The 27,253-nt window shown below is 37.7% G+C and overlaps 2 protein-coding genes across 11 annotated transcripts in view; one reads left to right on the top strand and one right to left on the bottom strand.

Annotated features, from left to right (window-relative positions):
* Positions 1–159: 159 nt before the first annotated feature.
* On the bottom strand, positions 160–20,742 carry Zdhhc6 (zDHHC palmitoyltransferase 6). 4 transcript variants are annotated; one of them, XM_020167021.2, is made up of 11 exons: positions 20,501–20,740; positions 19,042–19,520; positions 10,074–10,165; positions 8,747–8,906; positions 7,328–7,489; positions 5,391–5,444; positions 4,433–4,600; positions 3,454–3,495; positions 2,240–2,385; positions 2,105–2,151; positions 162–774 (listed from the first exon to the last, which is right to left on the bottom strand). In XM_020167021.2, exons 2-11 carry the CDS (start codon positions 19,306–19,308, stop codon positions 671–673), a joined length of 1,242 nt encoding a protein of 413 aa, XP_020022610.1. In that variant the 5' UTR covers positions 19,309–19,520; positions 20,501–20,740; the 3' UTR covers positions 162–670. The 4 variants fall into 4 exon arrangements, with proteins under 4 accessions (XP_073934411.1, XP_020022610.1, XP_073934409.1 ...); XM_074078308.1 differs by lacking the exon at positions 162–774 and adding an exon at positions 1,096–1,597 and having other exon boundaries at positions 20,501–20,742; XM_074078309.1 differs by lacking the exon at positions 162–774 and adding an exon at positions 1,096–1,597 and having other exon boundaries at positions 20,563–20,742.
* A 109-nt stretch (positions 20,743–20,851) lies between these two features.
* Positions 20,852–27,253, top strand: part of Vti1a (vesicle transport through interaction with t-SNAREs 1A) — a 345,401-nt gene continuing 338,999 nt past the window's right edge. For all 7 annotated transcript variants that reach the window (XR_012449627.1, XM_074078312.1, XM_020167024.2 and 4 more), the window contains exon 1: positions 20,852–21,254. Coding sequence is in view for 6 of the 7 variants with exons in the window: in XM_074078312.1 (XP_073934413.1) it covers positions 21,161–21,254 (94 nt within the window). In the remaining variant the exon portion in view is untranslated. The remainder of the gene's footprint in view (positions 21,255–27,253) is intronic.

Below are 27,253 nucleotides of genomic sequence, written 5' to 3'. Positions count from 1 at the left end.
CTCCCAGAAAGCTGTAATCTCAGTATGGGTTATATATTGAGGTGAATATGTCATGTCTCAGGACTCAAGATGCTAATTTTTCAAAGAGTAGCATGGCAGTTTTTTCATAATTACTTAAATCTTTTTACTCGGCAAAAAAGAAAAATGTTTTAAGTAAAAACTATTATTTATATAGAACATCCATTGATCTTTATTTGATTTGACAAAAATCTGCATTATTAAAAGACAAGTAACAAAATTTGAGTTTATTTTCAATCTGACAAATTAAGTTCTACAGTATCTAGAATATTACATGAGAAATATTAACTGGGAGAGCAAACAAACTTATCACATGCAGATGCTCCTGGCAAAGGAGGAACTAGATCTGCAGGTGAGGTTCATGGTGTGTAGTACATAAAAAATAACTCTAGAAATGTCATTCATTTGCTTGGGTGAAATGTCTTTCCTTTTGGGGGAGGAAGAGGTGGTAATGAAGGGCAGGAATTCAAAGGCATATGCAGAATGGCTTCTCCATTTCAAAATGGTAATAGAAATATTTAAATCATGGCACTAGGGCACCTTTGAGGAAAAGAACACCTTAACCAGAGTAGACTCATTGCATAATTCTTTAGTAATATGTAATTTTCAAGTAATAAAATGGATTTAAAGAATAATTTCACTTTAACAGTAGCTATCTGTTTTTCTTCTCACCCTCTAGGGCTGGATCTGTTTCAGTATCACAGGGACACTTTTCCACACAGTTTCTAGGAAACCATCCTCTTATTCTTGAAACACCTGAGAGAGAAAATGAAATTGAATTGAAATAGCCAGATGAACTGCAGTAATATTAGATCAAGTCCTGTTATTTCAAATTAATAAGGTTTTAGTTAGACTTCCTAATACCCCTTCACTCAAACATAGCTTGAGGAGAAAAGTATGTTTCTAATGAACTAGCAAATAAATATTCCCCCAATTCCATTATCTGGGAAAGGGGCTAATGTGGTTCAAGATAGTGCCTAACTGGAGTTGGAGGACTTTTCAGTGTGGGTTGTTCAGGTATGTGCTTATCATCAGGAATAGTGTTTTGGCACACTACACACTATCTATTCCAGGGAATTAGCTTCCTACAGTCCTTGTGAATTTTTCCTTTTTGGAGTTTTTCTAATATACGCTTTTATTTCTTTTTTTTTTGAGACAAGTTCTCACTATGTGGCCCAGGCTGTCCTCAGCTTTGTGGTTCTCTTATCTCAGTCACTCAAGTTCTGGGATTATCAGAATATACCACTATGCCTGGCATATATACCATGGTTGCCTAAGCTGTCATATGGGGCTAATTTATAATTAACCCAAAGTATTTTTTATTTTTAATTTTTTTGGTGGGACTGGTATTTGAACACAGGGCTTTGCACTTGCAAAGCAGGTACTCTACTGCTTGAGCCACACCCCCAGTCCATTTTGCTCTGAGATGGGGTCTTGTAAAGTATTTGCCTGGGCTGACCTCAAACAGTAATCCTCCAGATATCAGCCTTCCATGTAGCTAGGATTACAGGCATGAGCCTGGCTCCAAGTGTTTCTAAAGAATATCCTGGGCTAATCTTTCCTTTAAAAAGGAACAATTCTAAAAAAAAAAAAAAAAAAAATTAAAACAAAGTTTCAATCTATTAGCTTTTATAACAAGAAGAATTCTCATTCAAAGGGGGAGCATACAGCACAATGGTGTGATGCACAGAACCTGGAGTCAGACTGCTCAGGTTTGAGACCTGGCTCTACTTGGTTTTAGTGTGTGGCTGGGGGCAGGTTGCTCTGCCTCCATGTGCTTCACCAATAAAAAGTTAAGTGATAGCACCGATCACAGGGGTTTGTGGGGACTTCAGTATCATGAGTGAAACACACAAGTACCTGTCACATAATTAGGAGCTCCAATGTTAGCTATCATAATAAAGACCTGAAAGATATAACTGCTATGGAGAAATGTGTAAGAAACTTCCTTTTGTTGTTTACTCACGTGTACTTTTATGCAGTTTTTAGTCATATGGCATGTGATTATTTATAAAAGTTATTCTTATAAAACCTGGAATTGTTACTAGCAGTGACGTTGTTTAAACACACCCTTCCATTTCCATACCTTCTACAAAGGAATCATCAAGAACTTTGTCTCCATACAACCAGTATCTGAAACATTTAAAAGATTAAATTTAATTTTTTTATGTAAGATACCAGTTTTGTCATTAAAGAAGGAACAGCACTTCCTATCACTCACCGTAACCCTCTGGTGGCTAAGATGATCTCCCCTATCTGCAGCTGTATCCGAGGTTCTTCAGTGCAGGGGCTTGTGAAGAAGGTTTTGATTCCTCTATTCAAAGGACAGAAGGCACCACTATAATCTTCTATTACTTTATAGCGAACCTGTCATCAGTGGCCAGAATAACAAGATGAATATTTTCCATGATATCTGGGTTCTTTTAAGTTTGAATTAAAAATTTTAAGAGTAGAACGCAAGTATCCAGTGACAAGCCTTCCCTCCCAACTTTCCATCCACTCTGTCCTCTCTAGGAATGAGCTGTATGTCTAGTTCTCATGCTTTTCTTTCTAAGCACACCCCTCATTCTAAGTACACAGCTGCTAAGAATTAAACTCCAAAGAAGGGCTACTGAAGTGAACTATCTATTTGCAATGAAGGAAATGTTCTATATGTTATACATCTGCGCTCTTAATGGGAGGCTGCTAGACACATGAGCTTCTGAGAACTTATAACAGGGCAAATGCAAATGAGGAAATGAAAATATTATTTTATTTAATTTTAATTAATTTAAACAATAAACACATATGGCTAGTGGCACTGTATTTGTCATGGTGGCTGTAAGCATGGGTTTCATCTTAAACTACACACACACACACACACACACACACACACACATATAGTACTAGCATTTGAACTCAGGGCCTCAAGATTGCTAGGCTGGTGTTCTAACACTTGAGCCATGCACCCAGCCCTTGTTTGCTTTATTTTTTGAAAGGGTATTGTGTTTTTTACTCAGGGCTGGGTTTGGATCATGATCCTCCTACCTATTATGGTTGTGTATCACCATGACTGGTTTGTTTGTTGAAAAGAGGTCTCACTAAGTTTTTTCCTGGGCTGGCCTCAAACAGCAATCCTCTGGATCTCTGCCTCCCAAGTAGCTGGGATTACAGCCATATGCAACCATACCCTGTCCTTAACAAGGTATATTGATGATAACCATTTTTCTATGCTGGCAATATGAATTGATAAATTCCTTCCAAACCTCCAATCTGAACAAACTATTTAAATGAAAACAAAAGTTAATTACATAAAACTCTAACACATGTATTAAAGAAATATTATTTCATAAAAGCTTTGAGTTTCTACTCAAAGGAAAGTTAAAAAACAATACAGAAGTGCAGAGCCTGAAAAAAGGAGAAAGGCATTTGTATCACTGCAAAAGAAGTACTTACACTTCTGACTCTTTTATCTGCTTTTTGTTTCAACTGTTCTATCTGTTTGGAAGACATAAGAAAAAAAATTAAGTCTTTTATCTCAATGTTGAAAACCAGCTTACCTTCTTCTATCAGAGTGACATGAGAACTCCCCAATTTTCCAGCATTTCATACTGCTAACAATTTAAAGGCCAAGGCCCTTCTAGATGGAAGGAAGGCTTGTGGCTGGGAACCAGGGGCTGAGAGTAGGGCCTTCTCAGAATCCACTTTCTAATGCCTTATCTCTGTATATACTTGGAGTACCTACTGTGGTTCAGGAACCATGGAAATGTGTTCTCTGTCTTTGTGAAGTTTCCAGGCTAGTGTCCAAGGCAAAGAACCTGAGATTCACTGATTCTCTTAGACCAACAGACAAATTACAAAACTTATTGCTAATAAGTCTTAAGTCATTGTAACTCACTTTTCCCTCTTAGTAATGATTAAATGGTACTATAAGATCTCTATTCTAGAATCTTGTCCAACTAAAGATGTAAGAAAAGAAAATTATGAACTCTCACGAGCTAAAGACAGTGGTTTATGATTAGTGCCAATGCAGTTAAGTCTAGAGTAGGTAGGTTGGTCTACATGGAAGGGTGGAATTAGAACTAGTCTTAAGGACAGATAGAGAAGAGGCCATCTTAAGTAAACAGTGTGGGTAAAGTTAGGTGGCAGGAAGTTCAAGGAGCTCATAAAATACTGTAAGTTGGAAGACAGTTTTAGTTCAAATTTTATAAAACTAAATTAAAGAATTGGGAATTTATCATACAGGAATGTTCAGGAGAGTTAAATAAAGGAAGAAACATGGTATGTATATAAGGAATGCTTTATGAACATTAGATTGATTTTGACATACTGAAAACATTTGTATTACTTACGTTACTATAAAATGTCACTGAGTTAAGGGGATTTAAGGAATAGAAGGACAGGGTAAAAGGGCTTTTTGAACAAAAATACTCACTGTTAAGCTGTACTGGTGACAGCCTTCTCTTATTGGCCACTCCAATCCATCTCCTTCAGGAACCCCTGACCATGTAAATACCTGTTTAAAGTTCTTCCATCTACTTCCCATATCATAAGGAAAAACAAAGATTTCATCTAGTTGGTAATACTGAATTCGATCTTTAGCCTGTGGACAGCAGAGATATAGAATGGCAGATATTCTCGCAAATTTGAATCATTCATAAAAATACTTTCTTATTGCTATAATATTAGTGCACACATAGGAGACATTTTTATTATAATACAGGAAGAACTTGATCCAGAACACCAACCTCATATATGATTGCCCAGAAAACACCTGCCAGGGTTTTCTTTTGGAATAAGCTAAAAGAGTTAGCTAACTTTGTCCTATATAGAGAAAAGTCAATGTTCCTGATTGTTTAACAGTACAAGAGAATCCAGGTAAAAAAGATGAAATAAGATAAATAGATTCAGGAGAAAGTAAAGGTTAGAGTTAAAGAATGGCCAGAACGGGTAGATAGAGAGTCATCATTTTATGAAATACATTTTTAAAAAAAGCCAGCAAGTATGTATAGGAGAGCTTTCATTTTTTATATCATCACACATTTACACTTGCATTTACATGTAATATTATACATATACATAAATATTCAGGTAGCATAAATTATATTCTAGGCAATTAAATGATTAGCTTTAACTTAAGGAAATAAACTAGCTTCAGATTCCTTAAGTTCTACTGACACCTAGTGGTGCAAAGATACACTGTTTATTCCAACAGTAAGTGTAAACTGTTCGAATTTGCATATCAGTATCTGGTAACTTCTATACATTTTCCTTAGATTGAATATGATCACTTATTTGAACTTTTTACTCAGTGATGAAGTTCCAGTTTTAAAACAGCTCGGTCTGTTACTTAATTAATACTTTACATTGCGGGAACAATTATTAAAATTTACCTTCTCTTCAATCCATGATTCAATAGAAGTTTTGTTTCTGAGAATTATTTTCATCTGTAAATTAAATGACAGTAACATTTAACAATGTTTTGGTTTATGTATGGTTATCATCTTCATCATAATTCTATGAGACAGTTCCATTACAGAGAAAAAAACACTGAGGACACTGAGGTTACCTTTCATTGTTAGCATATGCTCCATCTGACTTTCAAGTACTTGTTCTTAACCACCGCACTATAGCATCTCACATAAAAATGATTATAATCAAATCTGAATCTCATATTAGGTTCGTGTTTTAAGTACCACCTTCAGATCAAGACCTTCAGAGTATTAATAAAACACTGACACAATTGATTTGATCAGTATTTAAATGCACTTGCTATTAACTTCTACTATCTGTATTTTTAAGTTAACTTTAAATTTATGACTCATTTACAAGTAACAGTGACATTGTGTTCAGTCCTTATACTATTATCCCGTTTTCTACTCATGTATTCTACTAATGTAGGTTTTTACACTTTGGGAACTTAGTTTATTTCTAACAATGATTCTTAATTAAAGTCATTAAGAAAAAAATTCAAATAATTAATTATGGGTTCCCTAAGGAACCTCTTCATTTTCATTGTTGCAGCCTCTGAAATTAGCAGAGTAATTTGTGATGGAATAGGCATTAAAGAGCAATAGCAACTATGTCATGGGATTGTTATAAGTTGATACATATAAAGTACCTAAACAGTACAAATAATAAGTGCTCAACAAGTATTAGCTATATTATTATGATTTTAGTATTAAGAACATATTATAAAATTATATTAATAATTATGTTTACTAGGTATATGAACGGGTGGTCTTGGGTAAGTCACTTAACCTTTCTGAGAATCAATCACACATCTATAAAGAAGGGAAGACAATATTCTCTATCAACCTTTTTTTGGGTGATGGGACAATCAAGAGCAACTGTGAAGTTCAAAGAGCTTTCTCAACTGTGGGGAGCAGGTTATGAGAACTTGACATAAGCACAGCTGTGCCCATAATCAGCCGGCTGAGTTTGGCATGGCCCCAGCCACAGAGCAAAGGCAAAATGCAGCACAGCTGCTTTTCCTAAGTTGTTCAAGTTCAGAGAACTAGGAACCCAGGTTTCTCTTGTTACAATGTCATGCCCCTTCCAGAGAACTGTTGCTCCACTTCCTTGTTTACACTGGATATAAAAGATTTGCTGAAGGATGGGGATTGAAGGTTTTTTGATGGGGGATTTTGATTGGCTGGCTGTGGGCTGCTTGTGAGGCTGCTGCGAGAACAATGTTGCTGCTTCTGAGTTATGCTAGAGATTAGAGGAAACATGGGACAGTGTGAATCTGAGGGCCAAGACTTTAAGAGAGATTAAAGAAAACACAGGACAGAGCAAATCTAAGGAAAGAGACTTTAAAGAATAGAAAAGCAGCAAGGTTTTAAAGAAAGACTTTAGAAGTAAAGTTTTAAAGAACACAAAATAAGCAAAGTAAAAGAAGAGTTATTAGAGAAAAGAAGCAACGAGGCTGCTGTTCCTCTCCATTGAGCACCCAGCACACCTGGCCCCAACTTTCTGCATGTCTGTCTTCTATCGTTTGTCCTTTCTGCATCTCTTGTCAAATCCAGTTAGGTCAGGGAGAACAAGAGAGCACGAGAAAGCTCTTGAGACTCAACTACAAACAACTATATATATGTATATACAACTCTAGGTAAACATTTCATAAATTAAATAGATTACCTAAAAATGCTGGCAAAATCACTTCAAAATTATTTGTCTAGTACAGATGATTAAATTACTTGCCTAGATGAAATATGCAAAAGTAATTTCCATCTCATACAACATAATTAATGTAGCCTTTATCTCTTTCTCATTACGGTCAGCCCCAATAATGTGACACTTTTTAGCCAGAGGTGACTGAGAAACTTACCTGGATGAAAAACAACATCCCAACGGCTATGGTTGTTCCTAAAGCTAATCCCAAGGCAAACAAGGTGGCAGCAAATGCAGCTAATCCAAAAGGAACAATTGGAGCAGGATCTCTCCGGGCTGCACTCATATCAATCTTTACTGTGTTCCAACCAAAGGAGAGCTATAAAATACATGTGAAATACTTGATTGTGGTAACTGGTCACACTCACTTAAGACAATGTATTCTAAAATAATGTGATCAAATGATGACAATTTGACACTACGGCCACAGCAAATACAGCAAATGTAGCTGTTTCTAATGAATACTGTGCTTGGGCTCAGGCTGATATGCATGGTATCATTCTTATTCTTTTCTTTTTCTCCAGTGCTGGGGATTCAAATTAGGGCCTCACACGTGGGCAAGTAAGTGCTCTATCATTGAGCTACATCTCTAGCCTCATTCTTAGTTGTTCTTCAATGTTACTTTTTTTTGGTTGCTTCCTCAAAAACAGTAAGGTCAATTCCACAAATGTTAATATGCATGAACAACCTTCAACATAGCTATATCTGTGTTCCTTGCTATTTTAAATTTCCATTGTTTTTCACAACAAATAGGATTTAACCATTTCTCTTATGTTCAACAATTAGTGTTTAAGAGCTGGTAAAATGCAGGCTAAATAAGACCTGCAGATATGTACTATCTGCCCTGTACAATGTTATAAAATATTGAAATATTTATAACATTAAAAAACCTGGAGATTTCACATAAAAATTCAGATTTTTAGATTTTTTTCCTAAAAAATTAGAAAATTTAGCATTACTGGCTAGGATTCCCAAATACCATGAACTGGCTAAAATCAAATATGGGTTGTCCCCACTGTAAAGGACATGCAATCTTTAGTTTGCCATAGACCCATAAGATCTGTGTTCCCCATTTGCCTTACAGGCCTCCATAGGAATTTTTATTTATGAACTCCAAACTTTATCTTATGACCACTTGGCCTTAAGTCAACTCAAACTGTGGCTGGCTTAACCTATTTATTTCAGGGCATGCATGTGCTCCATGAACCACCTTCCAGGGGTACTAGAGTTAGAAGTGAACAAAAAAACTACAGCCTGCCATATGAACTGGAAATAGAAAGTACCAGTGTGCCTTTTTCTTCTTGCTCTCCTCTCCCTCTCCTTACTATAAGTATTAAGCTTGAAATTTAATAATTTATATAGTATTATAATAATTACCAACTTCAGCTAGAGCATATAAGGTTCAGCTTCCAGAACAAAATGTTTCCTTATCTTAAAGATTGTTTTTTAAAAAGGAACGGATATGTACAAGTAAAATCACAGATACCATATTTCCAAGAGGCACCTCTAATATAATCTTGGTAATTACCACTTAATCTGGCATGAATATCATATCATACCAAACATTTTCACTTACCCGATTATAAAGCTGTGTGTACATAGTCATGACAAAAATGAAAGCAGCATGGATACAACCCAGTGGTGCTAAAAGGAGAAACAGTGTGAATGAAGCATGATTTTGGTAACCACAACAGTTGTTGATCCAAGGACAGTGATGGTCCATCTTCATCACACATCTAGTAAGAAAAAATTACATGAAACATAAAGCAGAAAATCTTATCTACTTTAAATGACTTTGATCTTCAAAAGATCAAACAAATAGGAATCTAGTATGCCCAAGAGTAACAGGGGAATTATACATCATGGAACAGAAAATAAATCTTTATGAGCTTGCTTTTAAATAATTATGAACAGTGAGTCCATTTATATTCTAGACAGCACAAGAAAGGGAGACTTTATAACATCTTCTAAGGAAAAGATGTTGGCTACAAATGAGTTTGTTTAAAGAAGCCGCAAGATACAGCAAGAGGGTCATTATAAAGAAATAAGCATAGTTCCTGGGTTCCTTCTAGCTGGGAAATGCAGTGACTGAAGTAGAGTACAATAGTGACTCAACAAAATCACCTTAAATTTCCCCTAGGATTCATGGGCATGAATAGACACTTAAAACTTCCTTCCTGTTCTCACAGTACATTTCAGATGTGGCACCTTTGAGATAAGCAAGCTGACTTCAGCATATAAGATACTGTATTGTAAGTGGAGTCTTATTGTACTTCTGTTCCTTCTTTTCCTTAAGAGGAAAATTTTGTGGCTTCAAACTAAATTTTGTCTTTAGTGGTTCCCTAAATTTCTCAATAGTCAATGGATATAGCTGTTATGGTAACAGGTTCTGGCTTATTTCACATTTATTACAATGATTCAGCTTTCTTCCCATTAGGCTTTGATATTAAAACACTTGTGATAATAGGCACCTGTATTTATTTGTTAGATTTGTACAAAGTGTAAAGATTTGTCATAAGAATTGGAAAAGCATGTTTTCTTTATAATTCAGACTCAGAACAATTCTAAAGCTAGTCAAGATGACTGTCAGCAAACAGATTTCACCCTGATACAGTACACGGAAACAAACTAAAAGTGTAAGTTTTTACACTGCAAGAGGGCTAGAGGTAAAGTAAGTTCATTTTTGTAGAAAAATCTTTTCATTTATAACAAAAAACAGAATGAGATTTATTATCTGGATTTATAATTTAAGTAGAAAATGGACACAAGTATTTTGACACAATATTTGATAAAGTAGCCATCTTGCAGAGAATAAAACTAGTTTCTACTGTTATGATAGCAAGTACAACAACAACGAAAACAGCAGCAACCAAGTGGATCCAAGGAACAGCAAAGACAGATACCTGTTACACTTTCTGCAGTGATGTGAGCGTGGTGCCTTATACGCTTGGCAGACTTTACAATACTGGAGATACATGCTATCCTGAGTATTTTCCTTGAAGCAAAATATAAACAAAAATACATTTGGTATTTGATCTCAAGTATTAACAAGTCAGGATTTATGAATAAATGCTTTTCTGGGTAGAAATTTCTTGTCTAGATGATAGGGAAAGATTGGACTCTTAACTTGCATTTCCAGTCCTTTCATTAGAGCTAAAACATATTTAAATAAGAAGTTTGTGGTAAGAGCAACTTCACTATTCTCATTAGCTAGAAGTCATTTTTAATTTCTCTTCCCCATACTCCATCCAAATACAATGTCATTAGTTGATCCTATACACCTCAAATCTCAACAGAGTGAAGGAGTTTAGAGAAAGCTGATAACTTGGCAGGTATTTCAGAATGGAGATTTGAGCATGAGATGACATTCTTGCTGAAATCTGCCCCCTCTTTGATAATTACTGTTGCCTTTCTTTTTGGGCCATTTTAATAATTCTCTAACTACTTTATTGGAATTTCTAATTCAAACTGTGTGCTGTCAAAATAGTATTCTTAAAGAAAAACTCCATGTTAGAGCTCTGCTTGAAAACCTCTACAACTACCATGGTTTAACAATTTCTCAGAAACTCATGACCTGATGTGAGCTGACTTTGTTTCACCCTTATCTATACTACAGTATCTCTTTTCCAGTCACCCAAGGCTGCCTATTTTTGAATATGTGTTGCCACTGTTCTCAATATGAAATGCCTTATTTATCATTTTCTGTGCAAACTCCTAGTGCTCCCATGAGTCCCCAGCTGAAAGGGCTCAATTGAACTTCAAAAGTATTTAGCACATTCTATTTTACAGTTTAGTTATTTGTACAAGTGCATTGTTTCCTCTCCTGGTTTATAAGCCTTTTCAGAATATGACTTGTCTTACTCTCCTCTGTATCCATTTCAAATAGTACTCTGTACAGAGAATGACTATATTTGTCTATCTCTTGCTTTTTTACTGTGTTCCTCAAACTTTAACATACCTAAGAATGATCTGAGGACTCTGTTAAAATGAAGATTCTGATTCAGTAGGTTGAGCCCAAGATTCTGTATTTTTAACAAGCTACCAAGTGATATCCCTCAGCAAAGAACGTGGCATTCCCAGGCATAATCTAACAACTTTTAAGAAACCATAAACTGATTAATATTATACTTCCCAATGTTATAATCTCACTACAATGATTTAAAAAATTTATGATAGGGGGATTCCAAGATGGCAGCTAGAGGGAGGAAGCAGAAAGCGAGTCTCCTATAGTGAAATCTTGGAGAGACGCCAGAGACACACTTTGCAGGCATAATCACTGAGAAGAGGCATAACTTTGACCCCTCCCCACCTCCAGCCGTCGCAGAGAATCTCCACTTCACGTTAAACGTAGAAACCAGGAGGGCCCCCGGGCCGCCAGTTGCCCGCGCCCAGATGGCTTGGGAAGACGCAGACCAGGTGAGCTTCGCAGTACCGCGGTTCCCCCACAGACAAGCCTGGGCCAGAGCAGCATAGCCCCCTGGACAGACTGACCTCCACCCGGGGAAAAAAGAGAAACTGAGTAATAAGCAATAAGAACAATAAAGACATGCGGGAAAGAGGGTGGGGTGCCCTGAGTGCTGAAGATTGGGGGAAGGGAATCCTTCCCAGGACTGTAAATAAACAAGGTGGGCGGGCTGGAGAGGCTCTGGCGGGAGCGGGGGTGGGGCGCATGCCCAGCAACCAGGAGCAAGAAAGCTTGCAAGAGTGCTGGAGGGAGGAAAACTCCACAGGAGAGGAGGGAAGACCCACTTCCCATGTGAACTGTAAACAAACATGGAGGCTAGCAGGAGCAGCAGCACCGCCCAGTAATCAGGAGCAGGAAAGCTTGTGAAAGTGGTGGTGGGAGGAAAACTCCATAGGAGATGGGGGAAGACCCACCTCCCACATGAACTGTAATTAAACACGCAGGCCTGACAATGCAGGTGCAGTGTCACCTTTCCCAGTGCTTGGAAAGGGGAAAGCCTGTAGCAGAGGCTCCCGCACAGGAGAACTCTGAGCAACAAAGCCTGCAGGGCCAGGTGAGTGCTAAGCTCACCCCTGAGATCTGCATAAATAACGCCTCCAGCAACAGCAGGCTGACATCAGCGGGCAGGCAAGCTACAGCTGCAGATACCACTCTCAGAACTGTCTCCAGACTCTTTTTTTTTTTCTCCCTACCTTTGATGAGAGAACAACTGAATTACACCAGCAAGTGGAAAAACTTACTGAAACTGTATTGCATTTGAACTTGGGACACTTGGTGGGGTTTGTGTGTGTGTGTGTGTGTGTAGTATTGTTCTACTTTATGTGTCCCCTTTGATGAGACAACTACAGAACAACATCTGAGGCACCATCTCCAGGACTGGAGACTGAGACGGACACCCAAATTATTAAGACTGAAACTTCACTGCATTTGAACTTGGAGGTTTTTTGGTTTTTTTTTTTTTTAATTTTCTATTTTCCATTTTATTTTAATTCATATTTATATATAGATATTTCTTTCATTTACTTATTTTTTATTTTTATTCTTATCTTTATCTTTTTTTACTTTTGATTTTCAATCCTCTGTCTCTCTTAATGTCTGTTCAGCTTACTGTCAATTAGTACACTAAAGCTCCCTGTTTATACCTTTGAAACTTTCTTGTCTGAAACCTTGTTCTGCTTTCTCCCTCTTGTCTGTGTATTTGTTTTCCCCTTTTCTTTAACTTCTTGCTTTCCATCTCAGTTCATCCGTCCATTCTAAACATTACCACTGTTATTATTACAAGCTAGAAAATACTTAATTGCACACAGTACAGGGACAGTAACAACACCAAAGACAGTGACGAAAGACAGAAAAAACAGGGAAACCAGTTTCCCCACAGCAAAAAATTAGTACAGGAACCAGAGGGGAATGAAGAAAACAGAAACTCAGATCCAGACTCCAACAAAATGAAGATAAACTATGCTAAAGGACCCAATGAAGCCCACAAGAATAATTTAAAAGAAGACATACTACAGGTACGCAATGAGAATTTTATAGAGATGATACTGGATAGGGTCAACCAAAATGTACAGGAGACACTCAAGAAACTCCAAGACAACAAAAATAGAGAATTTGAAAAAGCAAAAGAAGAAATAAAGGAAACCATAGAAGCACTGTATAAACACCAAAGTGAAACAGAGAACATGATGAATAAACGGATAAATGAACTCAGGACAAAAATAGACAACATTAAAGAGGAAACCACCCAGGATATGGAAAACCTCAGAAAAAAGAACAAAACAGAACTGCAAAACAAAACAGAAGGCCAATCCAGCAGAATAGAACAAACAGAAGACAGAATCTCAGAACTTGAAGATGAAATGGTAATTAAAGGAAAAACCGAAGAACTATTAATTAAACAACTCAAGACCTGTGAAAAGAAAATGCAAGAACTTACCGACCCCATCAAAAGACCAAACTTGAGAATCATGGGCATCGAAGAAGGAGAAGAGGTGCAAGCAAAGGGAATGTGTAATCTATTCAACAAAATAATAACGGAAAATTTCCCAAATCTAGAGAAAGCTATTCCCGTACAGATGCAAGAGGCCTCTGGGACACCAAACAGACCAGATCAAAATAGAACTACCCCACAACATATCATCATTAAAACAACAAGTACAGAAAGTAGGGAAAGAATATTGAAGGCTGTAAGAGAGAAAAAAACAAGTAACATACAAAGGTAAACCCATCAAAATCACAGCAGACTTCTCAACAGAAACATTAAAAGCAAGAAGAGCGTGGGGTGAGATCTTCTGGGCACTGAATGAAAATAACTTTAACCCCAGGATACTCTACCCAGCAAAACTATCATTCAAAATAGACAGAGCAATAAAAGTCTTCCATGATAAGCAGAAACTAAAACAATATGTGACCACAAAGCCACCACTACAAAAGATTCTGCAAGGGATTCTGCACACAGAAAGTGAAACCCAAATTAACCATGAAAAGACAGGCAGCACCAAATCACAGGAAAAGAAAAAGCAAGAAAGTAGAGAGTAACCTCAACTTAGGTACACACAATCAAACCTTCAAACAACTAAGACAACTAAATAACAGGAATCACCACATACTTATCAGTACTAATGCTTAATGTTAACGGACTTAATTCACCCATCAAAAGGCACCGCTTGACAAAATGTATTAAAAAGGAAGATCCAACAATTTGTTGCTTACAGAAGACCCATCTCACCGACAGAAATAAGCATAGGCTTAGGATGAAAGGCTGGAAGATTTACCAAGCCAATGGCCCCCGAAAACAGGCAGGAGTAGCAATACTTATCTCTGACAAAGTAGACTTCAAACCTACATTGATCAAACAAGATAAAGAAGGACATTCCATACTAATAAAAGGGGAAATACACCAAAAGGAAATAATAATCATCAACCTGTATGCACCCAATGTCAACGCACCCAATTTCATCAAACATACCCTGAAAGACCTAAAAGCATATATAAACGCCAACACAGTGGTTGTGGGAGACTTTAACACCCCATTATCATCAACAGATAGGTCATCCAAACAAAAAAATCAATAAAGAAATCCAAGATCTAAAATATGCAATAGATCAAATGGACCTAGTAGATGTCTACAGAACATTTCATCCAACCTCTACACAATATATATTCTTCTCAGCAGCCTATGGAACCTTCTCCAAAATAGATCATATCCTAGGGCACAAAGCAAGTCTCAGCAAATATAAGAAAACAGAAATTATACCGTGCATACTATCTGACCACAATGCAGTAAAAGTAGAACTCAACAACAAAAGTAAAGACAAAAAACATGCAAACAGCTGGAAACTAAATAACTCATTACTTAATGAAGAATGGATCATCGATGAAATAAAAGAGGAAATTAAAAAGTTCCTGGAAGTCAATGAAAATGAAAACACAACCTACCGGAACCTATGGGACACAGCTAAGGCAGTCCTGAGAGGAAAGTTTATAGCCATGAGAGCATATATTAAAAAGTCTGAAAGATCCCAAATTAATGACCTAATGATACATCTCAAACTCCTAGAAAAACAAGAACAAGCAAATCCCAAAACAAATAGAAGGAGAGAAATAATAAAAATAAGAGCTGAAATCAACAAAATAGAAACCAAAAAAGCCATACAAAAAATTAATGAAAAAAAAGTTGGCTCTTTGAAAAAATAAACAAGATCGATAGTCCCTGGCAAACCTGACTAAAATGAGGAGAGAAAAAACCTAAATTAGTAGAATCAGGAATGCAAAAGGGGAGATAACAACAAACACCATGGAAGTCCAGGAAATCATCAGAGACTACTTTGAGAACCTATATTCAAATAAATTTGAAAATCTTAAAGAAATGTACAGATTTCTAGATATATATGATCATCCAAAACTGAACCAAGAGGAAATTAATCACCTGAATAGACCTATAACACAAAATGAAATTGAAGCAGCAATCAAGAGTCTCCCCAAAAAGAAAAGTCCAGGACCTGATGGATTCTCTGCTGAATTCTATCAGACCTTTAAAGAAGAACTGATACCAACCCTCCTTAAACTGTTCCATGAAATAGAAAGGGAAGGAAAACTGCCAAACACATTTTATGAAGCCAGTATTACACTTATCCCAAAACCAGGCAAAGACACCTCCAAAAAGGAGAACTATAGGCTAATCTCCTTAATGAACATTGATGCAAAAATCCTCAACAAAATAATGGCAAACCGAATTCAACAACACATCAAAAAGATTATTCACCATGACCAAGTAGGCTTCATCCCAGGGATGCAGGGGTGGTTCAACATACGAAAATCAATAAACGTAATAAACCACATTAACAGAAGCAAAGACAAAAACCACTTGATCATCTCAATAGATGCAGAAAAAGCCTTTGATAAGATCCAACATCATTTCATGATAAAAGCTCTAAGAAAACTAGGAGTAGAAGGAAAGTACCTCAACATTATAAAAGCTATATATGACAAACCTACAGCCAGCATTATACTTAATGGAGAAAAACTGAAACCATTCCCTCTAAAATCAGGAACCAGACAAGGATGCCCACTATCTCCACTCCTATTCAACACAGTACTGGAATTCCTAGCCAGAGCAATTAGGCAAGAAGAAGGAATAAAAGGAATACAAATAGGTAAAGAAACTGTCAAAATATCCCTATTTGCAGATGACATGATCCTATACCTTAAAGATCCAAAAAACTCTACTCAGAAGCTTGTAGAGATCATCAATAGCTACAGCAAGGTAGCAGGATATAAAATCAACATAGAAAAATCATTAGCATTTCTATACACTAACAATGACCAAACTGAAAAAGAGTGTATGAAAACAATTCCATTTACAATAGCCTCAAAAAAAATCAAATACCTAGGTGTAAACCTAACAAAAGATGTGAAAGACCTCTACAAGAGAAACTATACACTTCTGAAGAAAGAGATTGAGGAAGACTATAGAAAGTGGAGAGATCTCCCATGCTCATGGATTGGTAGAATCAACATAGTAAAAATGTCAACACTCCCAAAAGTAATCTACATGTTTAATGCAATTCCCATCAAAATTCCAATGACATTCATTAAAGAGATTGAAAAACCTACTGTTAAATTTATATGGAAACACAAGAGGCCACGAATAGCCAAGGCAATACTCAGTCAAAAGAACAATGCAGGAGGTATCACAATACCTGACTTCAAACTATATTACAAAGCAATAACAATAAAAACAGCATGGTACTGGCACAAAAACAGATATGAAGACCAGTGGAACAGAATAGAGGATCCAGATATGAAGCCACACTACTATAACCAACTTGTCTTTGACAAAGGAGCTAATAATATACGATGGAGAAATGCAGCCTCTTCAACAAAAACTGCTGGGAAAACTGGTTAGCAGTCTGCAAAAAACTGAAACTAGATCCATGTATATCACCCTATACCAAGATTAACTCAAAATGGATCAAGGATCTTAATATCAGACCACAAACTCTTAAGTTGATACAGGAAAGAGTAGGAAATACTCTGGAGTTAGTAGGTATAGGTAAGAACTTTCTCAATGAAACCCCAGCAGCACAGCAACTAAGAGATAGCAGAGATAAATGGGACCTCATAAAGCTAAAAAGCTTCTGTTCATCAAAAGAAATGGTCTCTTAACTGAAGAGAACACCCACAGAGTGGGAGAAAATATTTGCCAACTGTACATCAGACAAAGGACTGTTATATACATATAACCAGAATATATAGGGAACTTAAAAAACTAAATTCTCCCAAAACTAATGAACCAATAAAGAAATGGGCAAGTGAACTAAACAGAACTTTCTCAAAAGAAGAATTTCAAATGGCCAAAAAAACACATGAAAAAATGCTCACCATCTCTAGCAATAAAGGAAATGCAAATTAAAACCATGCTAAGATTCCACCTGACCCCTGTTAGAATAGCCATCATCAGCAACACCACCAACAGGTGTTGGTGAGGATGCGGGGGGGGGGGGGGGGGGGGGGGGGGGAAGGAACCCTCTTACACTGTTGGTGGGAATGTAGACTAGTACAACCATTCTGGAAAAAAATTTGGAGGCTACTTAAAAAGCTGGACATCGATCTACCATTTGATCCAGCAATACCACTCTTGGGGATATACCCAAAAGACTGTGACACAGGTTACTCCAGAGGCACCTGCACACCCATGTTTATTGCGGCACTATTCACAATAGCCAAGTTATGGAAGCAGCCAAGATGTCCCACCACTGACGAATGGATTAAGAAAATGTGGTATCTATACACAATGGAATTTTATGCAGCCATGAAGAAGAACGAAATGTTATCATTCGCTGGTAAATGGATGGAATTGGAGAACATCATTCTGAGTGAGGTTAGCCTGGCCCAAAAGACCAAAAATCGTATGTTCTCCCTCATATGTGGACATTAGATCAAGGGCAAACACAACAATGGGATTGGACTTTGAGCGCATGATAAAAGCGAGAGCACACAAGGGAGGGGTGAGGATAGGTAAGACACCTAAAAAAGTAGCTAGCATTTGTTGCCCTTAATGCAGAGAAACTAAAGCAGATACCTTAAAGCAACTGAGGCCAACAGGAAAAGGGGACCAGGAACTAGAGAAAAGGTTAGATCAAAAAGAATTAACCTAGAAGGTAACACCCACGCACAGGAAACCAATGTGAGTCAATGCCCTGTATAGCTATCCTTATCTCAACCAGCAAAAACCCTTGTTCCTTCCTATTATTGCTTATACTCTGTCTACAACAAAATTAGACATAAGGGCAAAATAGTTTCTGCTGGGTATTGAGGGGGTGGGGGGGAGAGGGGGGGGCGGAGTGGGTGGTAAGGGAGGGGGTGGGGGCAGGGGGGAGAAATGACCCAAGCCTTGTATGCACATATGAATAATAAAAGAAAAAAAAATAAAAAAAATAAAAATAACAACAAAAAAAGAAAAAAGAAAAAGAAATAAATTAAAAGAAAAAAAATTTATGATATAAACCAGCAGTTCTTAAATGTTTTTCTCAGTTGTAAGGGATGTTAAAGCATTACATGAAAAAAAAAAAAAGATCCTATAGCCAAACTGCCTTGTGAATTTATGAGAGAGATACAGGATACACAGAATTTGCTTAACATTCCCATGGGCCCATCCACTCTCTGTGCTTTTTTTTTCCCTTAACATAGGACAAGAATTCAATGAATTTGTTTTGAGAAAAGCTCATTTATATCAATATTTTCAAACAGATACAAATTCTCTCAGTATAAGTTATCAGTGATTAATGCAATGCACTTAGACTCTACCAGGACAAAAGTTGTGTTTGATATTATTGGTTGGCAGTTGGTAAAAACTAAACATAGAAGATCATTAGTTCATTATCAAAAGGAACCTTTTTTCTTACCGGTTTCCATCCCAGAGGGACAAAGCCAGGACCAATAAACATGGCATTGAAGTAATTATAAAGAATCATAACAGTCCAATTTATCAACATGATGAAATTCACACTTCCTCCAGTAGTATGTAAAGGCCAATACCACAACACAGAGTCAATCATGGCCATCGTAGAACATATTGCTATAACACCGAGGGCTATAATGGGACCCCAGTGACACAGTCTCTTTAATTCTTGGAGATTTTCAAACTTAATAATCGAGCAGAATGTACCCATTTTGGTGAAGAAGAATGCCTTTCTACTCCTAAAGAATTAGAGGTTTTCTTTTTCTGTGCACACATTTCCATGTGCCACAAAGTCCATGTGTGTTCTTTAATTGTCATGCCTTCAAGTTATGGGATGTTACTGCAGACTGTGCCATTTTTGCTTAATATTCAGAGCTCTTTATCTTAATTAGGAGAATCCAGTATCTTGGTGTGAAACCCAACCTAAAGAAAACAAAGTGGGGAAGTTCAGTAAAAAAATCTGTTTTACTTCAAAAAGCACCTAAACAACATCATCTCACAAGTGCACGACTATGGGATGCATATTATCAAATGTAAAAAATAATTACTTCCAACTTATCCAAAACTCAGTTCAAGTTTGCATACATGATTCTAAAACAGCTTTATTCTTTTGCTCTAAACTGGTCAGGGGACTCTGAATGTCCAATTAATCAGTGACTAGCTTAAGAGGACAAAGAAGTTTAAAGCTGGGATGCAGGGCCTTAGAGTTGATCTAATGCAGCTTCCCATTTTCAGACATTATTGGTTGGCTTAGAGAGGCTAAGTGATTGGGCCAAGGTCACAAGTATGTAACAGCTAAGCCTAAAATAGGAACCAAGTCACGGCACTCCTTTTGGGAAGTTTTAAACTGCCTCTTGAGGGGCTTTGATAAGTGTGAACCAGACATGGTCGATGCCATCCGTTTGTAGTTGCCCCCCACCCCAAACACCAACATTAATATTCTATCCAGACCAAAAGTAAGGGAGAGAGAGTGGAAGCAAAGAGACTGCGAGGAGAGGAAGAGAGAGTGTGCGTGCGTGTGAATCAAGACTGCAGTAGTACATGAGAATAGGCAAAAATGAGAAGAACTGAGGGAAAAAGAACTGCCTCCGGGAAAGAGGAAGGGCGTGGGAGGCAGGACAGCGAGCACCCGGACGACTTCATATGAGGGTATTCTGATTGGAGTTAGTCGGGATGAGGACCTGGGATATATGGATAACAGGCATTCTGAGAAAAACAGGTAACGGATTCCTGCGCAGCTCATGCCGCGACATCGTGCCTCAGTTTCCCCACCCGTATCGTGAAGCACCGGGGAGAAACGTCCTAGTAAGCGAGGCTGGTCTCAACATTTGGGAGATTCTGGTCCCACTCGGGTGGGGCGAAGACCACCAAAATCGTGGTTACATTCGCGGCCGTGATCCCACCTCTGCCTGGTTCTTGGTGCCCGCTCCTCGGCCATCGTATTTCCGGGACGGCCTGGGCTCACCCGGAACAGGTTTTCTCCTCCTGGGATAACTCGGTCATAAGCACTTCAGTCCAGAGCAAGCAGAAAGTCAGTCGCGTTGCCGAGACACTGGAGAGCGGGTCTTTCTCCAACCCGTGCGACTCTCAGCCAGCGCTTCGCCGCTAATCTCACGCTGGGGCCCCCTACGTAGTCAGTGCTACAGCCACTTCCGGTAGGCTCACGACATCAAACTTCCCCCGGGAAGCATACTTCCCTGACTTGTATTTTGGGGAGCCCAAGCCGTTTCCTGGGAAGTGAAGGGGACGACATTAATTTCATTGATTGCTGAGAACCAGAAAATTTTTGTAGGTCTTTGTGGAGGCACAAATGTGGACAATTTTCCTTAGCGAATTTGTTAATCTTGTGGGCAGAGCGGAAAATAAAAACCGCGTGCAGCCCAATTTCCGGAGGACAGAGATTTCGAAGAACAACCAGGAAGCCGCTGGGCTGGGAGCTGTCCCCGGTTTTCTGCTCTGCTCTTGTGGGTGCTTCTAGGGGTCTCTACGCCGCGGACTCCTGCCCCGCGTGGCCCCTGCTCCCGACCTAGGCTCCGGTCCGGGTCGGTCACAACGGAGCTGCCATGTCTTCCGACTTTGAAGGCTATGAGCAGGACTTCGCAGTACTCACGGCTGAGATTACCAGCAAGATTTCGAGGGTCCCCCGACTCCCGCCTGGTAAGAGCCCTGCCCCGGCAGGGCAGGGGCGGCGTGGGGAGCCGGGCTGCTGGGCGCCGCCTGGGCCAGTGGAGGCGGGAGGCCGGTGGGGGCGGTGGTGTGTCCCCCGGGATAATGGGACTCCAAGGTAGGTTGTGGGGAGCAATTGAAAAGAGGCTTCGGAGTCTGAGCTATCTGGGTTCGAATTCGACTCCATCGCCTTGTAATTTGCATAATCTTTGAGACGTTTCTGAGTCTTAAATTTTTCGTTTTATAATAGGAAGATGTTAAATGTTCAAAAACTGAATGAAAGTACCAATGCCACGTTCGGCAATATACAACATCATTGTGGTGTTATTAATACTAATATTATTATAGTACTATTTACTATAATAGTATTATATGCGGCAAATAGAGTTAAGGGCCAGGATGACTGAACTCAAATTCCAACTCTGCCACTTAGAAGTTGTCTCTTAGGCAAATTTCTTAACCTGTCTTCCTAAAATGGAAAGACTTGTGCCTCTCTCACTAGATTGTTGTGAAATTGAATGATAAAACATACGTAAAGCCCTTGTATGTTAGCTGCTATTATAATTATTATTTTTTGTGTCTCCCTCATTTCGTGCTTTTCATCCTTCTTGGGAGTTTAAAACCCAACTTTATGTAAAGCTTGGTACTGGATAATTTTGCTTACTTTCAAAATTCCGTGTTTACCATCAGGAACTGTTTTTGTGTTTTAGCATGCCTTATTTACCATGGTAGGTTGTGATCGTGGGGCTGTGTCTGATTTTCTTGGCATCTATTTACTAAGGGCTTAGAAAAATGTTTCAGCAAATGAGCAGATGACTGTAATATATTTTGTGACTTGTGTTGTAAGATACTGTTTTAGGATTTTTTTTTCTGTAAGTTCAGATTTGAGTAGCTAATTACAGATAAGAGTTTTGCTGTTTGGTTTAGTTTTGTTAGGGAAGTTGAACTATGTATCATTGGGCTGCTGGACTTGACCCTACTGAAACTCTGGGATATGAACTGAAGAAAAGAGGATGCTGGTCGATCTGCAGACTTGTGGGCAACTTCACTTTCTCACTTGTCAGTCAAGTCCTTGATGCCAGCAATCATTTCTCTTGGGCCTAACTTGTCATTCCTCTTTTCCTTTCCTTACTTTCTCCCAAACTTCGTGTTTATAAATAATTTTCTTTCTTTATTTCCTTGTTTTTCTTTTCCCCCACCTATTTTCTGTTAATAGGGATATTTGCTTGAAGCCAGGATCTCTGAACTTACACCCCACTCATCTCCTGAAGTTCGGGTTAGTTCTGGAAAAGGTGGATGATGTCTTAAAGAGGTTTATGAGTCCAAGTAAGGGAACAAGAGGAGAGAACCAAGGTAGCATATACCTCCAAGCTCTGCTGCCTCAGAGAGTTTTGTGGAGAAAATGTATGATGGCCTCATCACTTCATGATACAGGACCTCGCCTCTTCTCTTCAGTTCTACTTTTCTCCACTGCCCAAGATCATCTTGATTTTGTTGACATTGTGATCACAGACTACTTTCTTTGAATTGAGTCCCAGAACCTCAAACTGTCAGGATTTTTTATTTTTTCTCATTTTAAATTGTAATGGTTTTAAGCAATAGAAACATTTGTTTATGCTAGTAGTTTTAGTAATGGGAAACTGTTTTACAAAGTAACAGTCATTCCCAGGTGCTAATTTGAAAAAACTATTTACAAGAAAATAGATTTTGTTTTTCTTGTCTTTATATTTTAATGTAACAATTCTTAACACATAGAAGGAAACATATGAGTTAAGTACTTAAACATAAAGCTCATGCCTCTTCTTAACTGTAGTATAATGTGAGGCCCAAACACAGCTGCTATATTAAATTTGAAAGGAGATTATTGATAGCACTGGAAAAATGCTTGCTTAATTAAATAATTAAGTAACTCTTAAAAAAAAAAACAGTGGTTTCCCTCTTAATAATGACTTGTGCTTGCTCCCTTTATAATCTGCTTCTAATTGATAAATAGAAAAAGATTTAAAAATTTATTTGGTTTGAACTTCAAATGTATGTCTGTGGACTAACAGAAATTAATATGTGTAACTATGGCAAAGCTATTAAAATAATTATAATATCGCTTTCTGGGCATAATTAGTGGCAGTGGTGGTCAGCTAAAATTGGCCCAGAGGAAGTGAACTATAATTTACTTACTTAAGAAGGTTAAAAAAATGGAGCAAACTTTCAAGCCAAAGAAGTTCATTCCACACGTATTATTTTATTTAAATTGAAGCAGAGTAGGTAGGATCTATTGAAATGAACTTTACTGTCTGGTGTGCATTTGCAATGTATCTGTGCTACTTCCAAGTAGAATAGAGAAGATTGGATATTTTAAAACTTTATTTTAAATGAGAAATTTGATTATCCTGTGATTTTTTTAACAATAAAAAACTTTGCTCTTTGATTAAAGTGTTTGCATCTTAACTAATTTTAGTAATTGTACTTTTGAAATGTGAGTCACTTAATGAAAACTCTGGTACTTTATTTGAAAATTGATTTTTTAATGATTACTTCTGTGGGAAAGTAAGAAAAATTAATGAGCAGAAACCACAATTAATACTTTATTGTGACATTCCAGTACATTTGTATGTGGGGAATAGTTTGCACATTTGCAGTGGTTCCTTTACATCAAACAGACTTCTTAAAGGATCTTAAGGTTTTATTTTGCTATGACTTCTTACTTCACTTTTCACAGAGACATAGATGGTCTATTGTGAACCACTTTGTGGTTTTAGTAAGAAATATACCAAAAAAGATTATGGCAAAGTGATTAAGACCTAGACTGCTGGGTGTTTGACTGCAGATTTGTTTAGAATCCCGGTTCAGTCTGCTCATGGACAGACTGCTTGACTTCTTTAAGCCTGCCTTTTCTATCTTTAGAATGAGCAGGAAGGGAAAATACTTTAACCTTATAATGTTATAAAAATCAAATGAAATAAAGCGTGTAGCACACTGGCTTAGTTCTTGCACAGAAGAAGTATGTGATAAACTAGCCTCGCTTTTTTTGCTGTCATTACTGCTGCTGGAAACAGCAGTGGGTAGTGTTGGCTAGCACCCAGCTCTTCAGACTCTGTCATCTTCATTGCACCCTTAAAGGAACTTTGAACCTCAATTCTTCCTTTTGGTGCCTAAACTAGAGTGAGGTTAAATTCTCTTGATGAAGACCTACACTTGAAGAAAAGGGAATTGGTCAGGAGCTTTTGGACATGAAATTGGAATTTGAACTCAGGACATCAAGAACGGAATCAAAGAGAAGTGATAGTGATGATGGGGGCAAGACAAGTGTCTTCTATAAGGAAATGCTCAAGTCTAATGGGTTAGGTATGCAAACCCTGGAAGATTTAGGAGACCACCTAAATAGTCATGTATTAATGAAGCCATAACATTGCTACATAATTATCTTTTGCTTTTGAAAAGTAGATGTAGGGAGAGAATTCAGAAGATTCTTCTTTAAACTATGAATTCAGTCGATACCTGGTGTCCTGGAATGTGGTTGCGAGGAGACCACCACTGAGGAAAAACCTCAAATGCTCAGGATGCCTTAGAATTCGGAACTGAACTCAGATGCTGATTCACTTTCCCTGTAATGCAGCTCAACTTATGCTAAAGATACATAGCCTTTCAACAAATCTAAAATTTTCACTTTGTCACTTAAAATGGTACTTTTGGAACACCATTTGCTTTTTTGTGAGGCATGTTTTCACAAAGTTAAGGACAGGGGAACACTCAGCATTATTACCCAACAATTTAAACACTACTGGTGATAACACAGGAGAGACAGCTTCTCTGCATCAACTGAACTGCATAATGCTTTCATGGAGAGTTTCTTTCTTTCTTTCTTTCTCTTTCTTTCTCTCTTTCTCTCTCTTTCTTCTTTCTTTCCTTTTTTTCTTTCTTTCTTTCCTTTTTTTCTTTCTTTAACTATACTTGATCAAAACCCTGTGTAATAAATTGGCAAATAAGGCAGGCTTAGTACTCTGTGGTTTGCTTAAATATTTGTGGCTGTAGAGCTCTAATGTCTACAGGTATCTATTGAGCACTTGAAATGTGTCCACATAATGAAATGCTAATATTTTGGATATATTTGGTTAAATAATATTACAACTAAAAGCATATTATTTAATGTAATTTCACTTGTTTTTATTTTTTTAAGCTGCAGCTACTAGAAAGTTTTAAATTACATGTGTAGTTTGCGTGACATTTTTGTTGCTCTAGATAGTTAGAATAGAATGGCTGGGTCCAGTCCTAACTCAGCAGCTCACTGCCACCAGGGACAGTTTGCCCCTTGTTAGGAGTCCAGCTCTTCACAATAAGCTTCATGAGCTACTGGGCAAGGTCCAGCTTTTTCAGTTGAGCATGCAGGGAAAAACAGCCTTCAGCTATAACTGATGGCCCAGTATGTCTCATCAAAAATTTAAATACTTAGGGAATTTTATTCATCTTTGAGTAAGATACAAATAAACATGTATTTTGAATATATATAGATTTAATATATATTTATATTTATATATATGTGTGTACCCATCTATCTATCATCTACACACACCCACACACCCACACACAGTTTCTAAACTAATCCCAGAGTGACTTTCCACCTTTCAAGAATTTAGTTAATCTAAGTTATGGCTTCATTGTTTGTTTTTGTTTTTGTTTTGACACAGGGTCTCACTATGTAGTCTAGGCTGGCTCATCGTCCTCCTGTCTTGGCCCCCCAAGTGCTGTGATAACAGACATGTCCCACCACATCTGGCTCTGATTTTTTTTGTTTAACTTTTTTTTTGTGGTGCTGGGGATTGAACCCAGAGCCTTGCTTATTATAAGCACATGCTCCTCTGAGCTACACCCACAGCCCTAAAAGTTTTTAGAATAGATGAAATTTATAGAAAAATCACAGAAATAGAGAATCCTCATATACCCTAGTTTTCCCTATTATTAACATCTTTCCTAAATCGAATGCATTTACTACACCTGGTGAACCCATATTATTTGTTACTATTAACTGAAAGTCCATACATCATCTACATTTTCTTAGTTTTTAACCTTTTACTATTCCATGATCCCTTCGAGCCTATCACAAAAAATTTAGTAGTCATAGCTCCTTAGGCTCCTCTTGGCTGTGACAGTTTCTCAGAATAATCTTGTTTTTAATGACGTTATAATTTAGAGGAGTACTGGTCAGATGTTTTGTAGGATGTTTTTGGATTTCCCCAGATTTCTTTCTCTGTCCATTTGAGTCGCAGGTGAAGGCCACATAAATGAAGCTTTCACATAATTTCAACAGGACACTGCTGGTGTTAACTCTGATCACCTGGCTGAGACAGTGTTTTTCAGGTTTCTCTAGTGAGTTACACCTTTTCCCTTCCGTGTTTGAAAAATGGAAATCACATGCATAACTTATACCTAAGGAGTATGGATTTATGCTGTACCTCCGTGAATGCTGAGTATATACATCAATTATTTGGAATTCTTCTAAATGAGAAAAGATTTGTCTCTTCTTCATTTATTTACCTATTTGGCCATGTATGTGAATCAATGTGTATTCATCGGTATTTATTTTGTACTCTGTATTATATTTCAACTCTACTTTATTGTCAGGATTATTCCAATCCTGATCATTGGGAGCTCTTTTTGTTGGCTCCTTTTGACATTTCTGTGGGGTTTTCTCTTTAGCAGTTTCTATTTTCTGATGCTCTAAAATACTCCAGGATCATTTGTACATTTGTTGTCTCAGTCCTAGAATCAGACATTTTCTATTTCCTTTCTTGAAGAGTGATAGGAGAAACCAAGGTACGGGTACTAGGTGTGCTTGCTGATACTGACATGTCATTGCTGCCAGGATCTCTTAGCTGATGGAGCAGGGAGGTTTGGGTGTAATACTAATACACATTTACAAATGTATCTATAAGTCTTTGTATACATAATCATGTGTATGTATAGTAAGTTAAATGTGAATTAACACTGGTCTCTCA

This window comes from Castor canadensis, chromosome 7 (genome assembly GCF_047511655.1).
Source record: "Castor canadensis chromosome 7, mCasCan1.hap1v2, whole genome shotgun sequence".
Lineage (NCBI taxonomy): Eukaryota > Metazoa > Chordata > Mammalia > Rodentia > Castoridae > Castor > Castor canadensis.
Note: the sequence above shows the minus strand (reverse complement) of the source record. Positions and strands in the feature narration are given on the sequence as shown.